Source organism: Sciurus carolinensis, chromosome 4, assembly GCF_902686445.1.
Source record: "Sciurus carolinensis chromosome 4, mSciCar1.2, whole genome shotgun sequence".
NCBI classification, from domain to species: Eukaryota; Metazoa; Chordata; class Mammalia; order Rodentia; family Sciuridae; genus Sciurus; species Sciurus carolinensis.
Genome location: NC_062216.1, coordinates 140,065,197 through 140,075,172, shown reverse-complemented (window position 1 = coordinate 140,075,172; position 9,976 = coordinate 140,065,197). Strand labels below are relative to the sequence as shown.

General features: G+C 32.9%; 1 protein-coding gene across 6 annotated transcripts in view; it reads right to left on the bottom strand.

Annotated features, from left to right (window-relative positions):
• Positions 1 to 1,990: 1,990 nt before the first annotated feature.
• The window catches only part of Mettl25 (methyltransferase like 25), a 96,423-nt gene continuing 88,437 nt past the window's right edge, over positions 1,991 to 9,976 (bottom strand). For 2 of the 6 annotated variants that reach the window (XM_047548721.1, XM_047548722.1), the window contains exons 10-12: positions 4,911 to 4,985; positions 4,284 to 4,355; positions 1,991 to 2,443 (exon numbers count right to left, since the gene is read on the bottom strand). In XM_047548721.1, the coding sequence (XP_047404677.1) occupies positions 2,351 to 2,443; positions 4,284 to 4,355; positions 4,911 to 4,985 (240 nt within the window). In that variant the 3' untranslated portion in view covers positions 1,991 to 2,350. Of the gene's footprint in view, positions 2,444 to 4,283; positions 4,356 to 4,910; positions 4,986 to 6,817; positions 9,114 to 9,976 lie in introns of those variants that run through there. The other 4 variants (XM_047548723.1, XR_007108249.1, XR_007108248.1 and 1 more) reach the window with 4 other exon arrangements.

The window sequence follows — 9,976 nt, the reverse complement described above, 5'->3', positions numbered from 1 at the left end:
TAATCTGAAATTTGAAAACTGAAATGCTCCAAACTCCAAATTTTTTTTGTGCACCAATATGATGCCACACATGGAAAATTCCAGACCATATAACTTTGTTTTCTGCATGAAATTATTATAACTATTGAGAAAATTACTTTCAGGCTATGAGAATATGGTGTGTACACACCATAAATGGATTTTCTGTTTAGACCTGGTTCCCTTCTCTAAGATACCTCATTATGTATATGTAAATATTCCAAAATCTGAGAAAAATATAAAATTTGAATTGTCTTGTCTCAAGCATTTCCGATGAGGAATACTCAACCTGAACATCAGTGAATTCCTCTTCCTCTTGTCTATTCATTGAAAGACAAGATATCCATATGATCTACCAGCCTCAACCTCCTAAGTAGCTGGGATTACAGGTGGGTACCACCATGCCCAGCATCTGACCATGTTTTAACACATAGGGAAATTCCTACAAAATTCCCTTGCTGATGAAACAGCGTTAATTTACTTTTCTAAATAGTGTTTTGCACAAATAAAGTCATGAGAAATGGATGTTATATAAATATTTGAGTACCAGGAAAAGATTTTAAAATTTTATATAGGTAAATTTATAAAAGGAAAAAAAGTAGGCTGGAAAGGTTTTCTGTTCTTTCTAAGATAGCTACTCATACAGCAAACAGTATGGGAAAATAAAAGAACAGTACACTGCAACAAACAAGCAATTTCTCAGAATAATGCAATATGTGGTTAAACTGAAACTGGAGAAGATTCTCAACCAATCAGCATGAATAATCAACTGAACTTACTAGTGTGTGGTCCCTTCCTTCCTCCCTTCCTTCCTGTTTTCAACTAGTTGCTAATAGGGTTAAGAGGAGATGGGGAATTTTATACTAGATAAATCAGGCTTATAACAATGGAAATCTACTGATCAATCTTAGTATCACTTAAGGTGGGTCAGCCAAACTTGATGTGCCTCCTGGTGTGGTGCAATAGAAAGTACGTTTCACCTGTGAAGTATTTTTGCCAAAAGACAAAAACAAACATGTAACAATGACCTGAATTTAAATTTAAAAAGACTTCTTGAGCCAGTCACAGATATGTGATTGACCAGATGTTACTATAGAAAAAACCCCTTAGCTGCTAGAAATATGTATTAAAGTATTTATGACAAGTAACAAACAGCCTAGAATTCGCTTTAAGATTCTCCAGCAGGGGTAGGTTTGGGTAGAGAGTGTGTGTGTGTACATTTACACATGTATAGATGGAATAAGACTGGCAAAATGTTGATAATTGCTGAAGTTTGTAATGAATACACAGTAAATTCTTTAAAATTTACTTTGCACTTTTAGATATGCTTGAAATTTTGCAGAATACAAAGTATTAAAAATGGCTTTTTTTTCAGTAGATATAGACAATATCTGATCACTCATATCTATATTGGCTGCTAACTCAATAATGTTACCATCCAAAGCAAAATGATTATTCTTCTCATCCAGGAAGAGACTCCAAAATTTAAGAATTATTTTTTCTACTCTAAACAATCAGAGACGTTCTCTAGCTGAGCATCAAGAAAACTATCTCAGTTGTCCATATCGTCTGTGTACATTAGATCAAGTTTTCTGCTAATAAAAGGAAATTGTTCCATACTGGGCAGGGTGCTGGCCCCTTCCATTCAATTTTGCTTTACTAAGATTGGTTTTTCATAGAGTACAAAATAATTCCCTTAAATGTCAACCCATTCTTAATTTTAGTAAGACAAACAGCCTCAAAAGTGAATCTCACAAGGAGCACACTCCTTTAAGGGTACAGAATATTACGTATGTAACAGATTAAAATGCAGTATAAAATGTGCTTTATACAAGGAACCGTTTTATAAAAGGACTGGTTTGTGAGTATTTCTTCCCTTTAAATGTGGATTTTCCCCTTATGGTAATGTGAAAAATCCTTCCAAAATGTGGAGGACAATGCAAATGATTCTCAGCATTTGACTATATCTGAACCAGTACCTTTCATTTCTTTTTTTTTTTTTTTAAGTAAATATCAATCAAAATGTGACAGCATATACCATGGGTCTCAAATATGAACAGGAATGAAGATTTAATCACCCTGTCCTACTGATAACACTAGTTTAGAAATGTAGGTTGATTCTTTCATAATATTTTTCACAAGTTCTTATTTATACATGCTTTCTCATTGGAAAATGGATTATGACCTTCTATTGTTAGCCATTATTTGTTTTATTGTTTATTTAAAATATATAGCAATTACTTTAAAATATTTACATAATAGGACACAAATGTTTAGAAAAGCAAGGTGAGCAACAAGTCATACAAACAGATAAAACTTGCTTCATTTGAAATCATTGCTGCTTCTTCAGAGCAATAACAGCATAACATCTGGGAGATTTCACAGGATCAAACAACTTCACAAGGGCAGACCATGCAATATCTTCCTGCAAATTGATAAGTGATTTAGATATACAACCATTTGTTTAACAGAAAAGGAGAGATGACAAAGACTACACACTGTAAAAGAAAAACTATGGCTTGGCATGCGTGGTGGCCCACTCCTGTAATCCAGCCTCTCAGGAAGCTGAGGCAGGAGGATGGAGAGTTCAAAGACAGCCTCAGCAATTTATTGAGACTGTATCAAAGTAAAAAATGAAAAGGGCTGGGGATAAAGCTCATTGGTTAAGTGCCCCTGGGTTCAATCCCTGGTATCAAAAACAAATAAACAAAAACCAAAACCCATGTAAAAAACAAACTGTATAAAAGAACACTACTCTTTGTTGAATAAAATTAACATTTATAGTTTCATCTTCAAGGAGTTATGCAGATGAAATAAAGCAGCACACAGGTACTGAATTACGAGGTCTATTTTACTGTGACTGTGAAAAACTGTCACAATCAAATGTATAGTAAATAAATTATTTTATGATGAAACATCATTCACACTGTGCAGGATAGCCAATGAGGTGGGAAAATTTTACATGAATGAAACCAATTACATATAAACTGCATTTGTAATTTTTTTACAATTTTAATTAAAGAATAAATAATGTGTACACACATATACATGCAAAATGCATATATCTGAGTATAAGCATATTTAGAAATATACCAAATACTTAATGCTGAAAGGTAGGGTTATGGTTACTTTTGTTTTTTTAAAAATATTTTTATGAATAACAGAATGAATCAAACACAATTACCCTATGTAAATGTATGATTACACAAATGGTATGCCTCTACTTCATGTACAGAGAAACAAGTTGTACCCCATTTGTTTACAATAAAAAAAAAATAGAAAAAAATGTTTATGTATTTTAGATTTGTAACATAAATGTGTATTACTTTTAGAAGATTTAAAATATTAAACAATAATTATATGCCATTATTTTATTATGATCTCAGTTAATCTGAGTACATACTGACTATTGTACTTAGGTCAATGGAAATTGTTTTGAAAGAAAATTAATACCTATTTTGGCAGGGACTGATTGTTCTGTTACCTACAATTTGCAAATCAAAGCTTTTCAGTGATTTGATAAGTGATTTCACTTAGGAAAGTACATCACTATTTAAATACTTAAAAACTGCTCACTTCCATAAAAATACAAATTAGTGTGAAGACCCATTTATTAAAATCCATTTGTTCCAGCAGAAAGAAAATAAAGCTCCCCATATAATAAATTTTTTTAAAGTAAAGGGTTTACAGTGGGAACATTAGGCCAAATCTTAGAACAGGTTTAATTTAAATAGTTCACAGTAATTTAAACAGAGCACTAAGTGGGATCTGAAAAATATATTTTCCCTACAGATTACTTAAAAGACAATATTTTGTCATTCCACATAAATGGAATAAGATTGTTAAAAAAAAAGGAAATAATCTCCACTAATGAATACTGCTGAACACATATATATGTTCAAAAATCAAAAGTGAATTAAAAGGCAAAGTCTTTCAAAATCAAACGTGTATTTTTTTTTTTTATGTCTGGCCTTTATTAATTTTGGCCAAACAATCTGTCATGTATGGCAGCATGTGTCCACTGCCTATGTATTGTAATTACCATACAAGTAAAAGAATGTAAACTTTATTAGAGTAGTTTTTGTGAAGATATCTGTTGTACATGTTTATATATGAACAAGAAGATGGTATGATTATCTAAAACTATGAAAATACAATGAAAAAATTATCTTACTAGCTTTGTGTAAAATAATTATCCTATGAGTGGATTCACATTAGTACATTTAATAAAGAGTTGTTATGCATCTAAAACTAACATAATTTACCTGCTCTTTAAGATAGCAAAGCCGATCCAGAAGAATCAATGTTTCTATACAAGGAGCCAGAACAACTTTTAACTAAAAGAAAGAATAAGAAAAGAAAGTAGTACTAAAAAAGAAAAAAAAAAAAAAAAAAAAAGCCTATTTCCTTAACATTTATGTTTAAGAAAATGCATCTACAGTTTACATAGGTCAAATTTTGAATACCCACTGTGCATCTTCAGAAAATGAATACTGCAGAGATCAAAGGTTTTTCTTTAATAATGGAAAAGAATGCCCTTTAAGTGACTTTGAGGTAGAATCCAACAAGCAATCATGTGAGAAAGCTTTTAAAGGGGTCCCAAGAATGAAATTCATTAAAAAGAATGCCTGTGAAATAACTGCATTGAGACCAATATGTGTTCAAAGGACTCTGAAATGCCTTTCCATGCATTTATAATACATTTTAAGAGGAATCTACCATGTGCTCTCTTTATTACATTACTGACACCTAATATAGTTCTGAAGAAGGAAATGATCCAAAACAGTTTTTCTACAGAATGAGGTTGGTTGGCCTCATAATATAATTTAACAGAATGGTATTCAAAGTCTAGCAACATATCCAATTTAATAAGTTTAAATATTAAGATTTACCATATTGAATGCTTCCAGTTCATTCATTCTAGGTTTATACTTCTCATAGTAGTCCATTATAATTTTTTCTGGCAACTTTAAGATAAAAATAATAACAATTTATCAATAGTCAAAAACAGTTAAAAATTTTCTTTATCAAATATATTCTAAAATAAATACAGTGTTAATTTAAAATATCCTTAAGATATCTGAAGAGTTCCTTCTAGTAAGTCACTGTAACTACTGAAGTAATGTAACATTGAAGCAAGTCAATGTAACTAAATTGTTTCACTTAAATCTGTACTGATAAAGGTTATTCAGCATATTATAAATATCACTAATATCTTAATATTAATTCAATAGTGATTATTTTTATTTATTACTATAAATAAGATTTCAAGAAACATTTTTTGAATAAAATTAAAGTTTGAAACACTAAAACTATATCCTAGAGAAAGATTTAAGGACAAAACAGGAACACAATATCACATGTTCATATTTCAAGGAATTTTCTATAATGTATACTTAGCAAATTCATTGGTAAGTATTTACTTTCTACTTTTTTTCTCTAAAAGTTGTACCCACAGTATGCTGACCACTCCTACTTTAAGAGGCCACTTAGTTCTTGGTCATGTTTCTGCACCTACCAGTTTAACTTTATGTTTACTGAACCAATTGTTACCATTTCTAATCTTTTATGCCTATTATGTTACTGTAAAAATATAAATATTGCATAACCAGTGAAAGATGAATGCAAATGGAAAAGTTGTTTCCATAAGTTGAATGATTTTGTGAAGGGTTTAACAAAGAAGTCACCAGAAGAAAACTGCTGTCAAAAGTGGAACCAACCTAGATGTCCTTCAATAGATGAATGGAAACTGTGATATATATACCCAATGGAATATCACTCAGGCTTAAAGAAGAAAAAAATTATGGCATTTGCAGGTAAATGGATGGAGCTAGAGAACATCATGCTAAGTGATATAAGCCAATCCCCAAACACTAAAGGCCAAATGCTTTGTCTAATAAGTGGATGCTGACACTGTGGGGTGGAGGAGGGGGTAAGGGAAGAATGGAGGAACTTTGGATAGGGCAGAGGGGATGAGGGAAGGGGAGTGGGCAGTGGGGCGGGAAAGATGGTTGAATGAAATGGACATCATTACCTTATGTACATGTACGATTACACAAATGGTGTGACTGTACACTGTATACAATCAGAGAAATGAAAAACTGCACTCAAAAAAAAATACATGTCAAAACAAATGAAAGCCTGGATTCATAAAAAAAGAGTAAAAAATCTGAAAGGATTTGCCAGATTTCCTGGCAAATCTCTAAACGAATTTATTATTTTTCAAAGTCCCTGTCCCTTTTTTTCAAAATATTATTATTTTTTGGTTGTCAAAGAACCTTTATTTTACTTATTTCTGTGTGGTGCTAAGAATTGAACCCAGTGCCTCACATATGCTAGGCAAGTGCTCTACCCCTGAGCCACAACCCTGTCCCCTGTCCCTTTTCTTCTTGCACTAAAACCTATCTTTTTAAGAGATTTTTTTTTTAAATTAAGAGCTTAATAGTTATACATAGTAGTTGGGTTCGTTCAGATCAATCCATACATACATGATAACCAATTTCAGTTTATGATATTGCCTCCTTTGCCTTCTGGTCCTCCTACCCCTCTCCCATTCACCTTCATCTACTCTAATAGACTTCCTTTAGTTCTTCTATTAATTTATATTTGATTGGTTTTATATGTTATCCTATCCTTCCCTCCTGCTTTCCTTTATTTTATTTTATTTTTTTGTGGTGCTGGGGATTGAACCCAGGGCCTTGTGCTTGCAAGGCAAGCACTCTACCAACTGAGCTATATTATCCCCAACCCCTGAGCTATATCCCCAGCCCCCTGCTTTCCTTTATTTTACTCTAGTTTCTGCATATGAAACAACTGACCTTTGAGTTTCTGAGTTTGGTTTATTTCACTTATCATGATATTCTCCATAAGTCTATTTTGAATTTAAAAACTATAAAAAAGAAACAGTGAAAAGCAAAGCTCTGTGGCACCAAATTTCTCATACAGCATTCCAGAAAAGATCTCCTCCTTGGTATAGACTCTAAGAAGATTATGTACCCCTCACCCTTTTAAAAATCGTGCCCATCTTTGAATTAAATTGAGTTATCTTCTAGAACAAACTTTTACAGAATGACTTAATCTGAATTCAGGCCTATATTTCAAGGCAGCCAAAATTCTCATCTCACAAAATTGTATGTGAGAATCATAGCCTTTAGACTTGACTTCTCACCTACCATCCTCAGATTAGCTGGGAAGCAACACCTTAGAACTCATAATCTTTACTATTCTGCTTTCTATGGACATCAGTTTTCAACGTGATTCCTTAGATTCTCATTTTTCTGTGCTAAACTAGGAAGAACCGTGCTAAAGTTGCCTTTGTTGCAACTAGGGATTGTTGATTTTGCTTTTTCAGGGGATGCTACTATGGAAAACTGTGTCTTCTAGTTTATCTGAGAATTCTAACCCTGGGATTTCCTCTCAGCTTCTGTCTCATTCCTCTATTACATGCACTGTACTTTAAAATACACATAGGTTGAGATAAAATGCCCTCATGATTTTATCAAAAAGGGAGTCTGTGTTCCACTTCTCATTGTATTTGTTGCTTTGGAGTGACTCTGGAGAGAAAAGGGGAGAACACTATCTTTACTCCGTTATTTAAAAATAAGTGTTACTTTAAGTGAACCAAGGCTGGACATTATATAGATTATACATTACAGTATGTTTGATGCAAAAGGAGTGAAGGCAGACCTTCAAGCAGTGATAACACATACAAACCTTTGTGTAAACAAAACTAAACAAACGGTTCTCTTCTGACACCAAAAATTTGATGAATAAAAAGTATAATCATGTGTTTCTAAGAGAAAAATTCAGTGCTTGAGGTATGAGTCCATACTTAAATCAACTTTTTCATCAAATGTTTAAAAACCCTTCAGATTAGATAACAGAAATTCTAAGAATTTTTTTAAACAAAGACACCATCTCATTTAATCTCAACATCAATCTTTAAGATAAATATATATATATACTTAATAGGTGGCATTACTGAGTGTTAAAATCAGTGAAAGCCTATGAAGGGTCAACTTCATGGAGATTAAAGAAGGCATCAGAACCGAGGCACTGCCCAGCAGAGGTCATACTCAAGCAAGGCCATATACAAAAACTTATAAATTGAAAATGTAAAACGAATGACAGATTGGACTACTGGACATGAATCCCTTGCTCCCTGTTGTCCAAAGCCTATATTCTAGAAAAAAGGAATAGTATGAATTGTGTAACAGGGCCCTGGCTTTGGGTCAGGGACAAGGAGATACATAGTTCTAAAGAGAAAATGGATTGGAGACAGTAATTGAGCAATCATGCAAGTTCTTTAGTCCACACCCCATTCCTTACAATTTCTTGACAGCTATTTGACTCTAATATACCAAAGAGGTCACAGAGTGTGTCTTACTAACCAGCATGTGTATGTTTCATACTGACCAAGTTCATCCTGTCTGCAGGAATTCTAAAAGTTCTAGATACAAGCATTCTTTCTTCAACTCTTCATTAAGACTTATCTTTTCATGAATTTCATCTGCCTTTACTTCAAACTTCAATTCTTCAATATGCTTTAGAAGCCAGGGACAGTGAGGGACTCCTATAAACCCAGCTACTCAGGAAGCAGAGGCAGGAGGATTCCAAGTTCAATGCCAGCTTGGACAACTTAGATGCTGTCTCAAAATAAAATAAAAGGGCTGGTGGTGTATGTTACACTTTCCTGGTATGTATGAGGCCCTAGGTTCAATACCTAGTACTACAAAAAACAAAAGCAAAATAAAAACTCCTTAGTCTGTTGCTAAGTATGAATTTTCTTCTTATTCTTCCTCTTAGGCTTTCTCACTTGATGACTGCTAGTTTTGTAAAAATGTCAAATAATCATTCTTTTTGTGAGTGATGTCTCTTGTCATGTAAGTTTGATAAAAGGAAGCACTGGCTATACAATTAGATAGTATAGATTGGAATTCTTCCCCAATTTCCTAGATTTTGGTCTTTAAGAAAATCCACTTAACTTTGCATCTCAATCCTATTGTCCTTAGTATTCCAAGAGATGATATAAATAAACCTTTTAGCACCATACCTGGCATAAAGCAAAAGATCGATAAACATTGGTTTTTCTCATACTGTTTAAAAAGAAATAAATGTATGTTTTAGTACAGTTTAGATTTAAAGAAATTTTGAAGACAGAACAATTTCCATTTACTCTATTCCCACTACTTCACGTTACACTATGCTATATTTGTTATAAGTAAGGAACCAATGTTGATACATTAACCAAAGTTCATACTATATTCAGATTTTCCACCTGTGATCTGATTTTTCAGTTCTAGAATCCCATTCAGAATACCTCATCACATGTAGACCACTTGATTCTGAGTTTCTCAGATTTGCCTTATTTTTATGACCTTGATAATTTTAAGGAATACTGTTCAGATATTTTAGAGAATGTTCCTCCATTTGTACTTCCCCCACATTTTTATTGGTGCATTATAGTTGTACATAATGATGGGATTCATTGTTACATATTTGTACATGTACAAAACATAACAAAATAACTTGGCCAATTTCCCTAGCACTCCTCCATTTGGATTTGTTAGATTTTTTTTTCCTCTTTAAGATTAAGGCTGTAGTTTTTGAAAGCAAGATCACAGAAGGTCATGCTCCTCATATTGCATCAAAATTATCTGTTACCCATGTGATTTATCATCCTTTTTTCTTTTTTTTTAATGTAGGAAGGCAAGATTTATCCAGGAAAACAATAGAGCAGGATACACAAAGGAAGAAAGAGTATAGACATTTAAAAGTAAGGTATGTTTTTGGGGTCTTGGACTTTTCTTTTTTTCAATTGGTGCATTATAATTATACACGAGTGGGATTCATTATGGCATATTTGTACATACACATAACACAATCTGATGACTCTCATTCTGCAGTACCTTCCTTTCTCTCCCCTCCTCCTCCCTGATGTGCTTGCTCTACTCTGTTG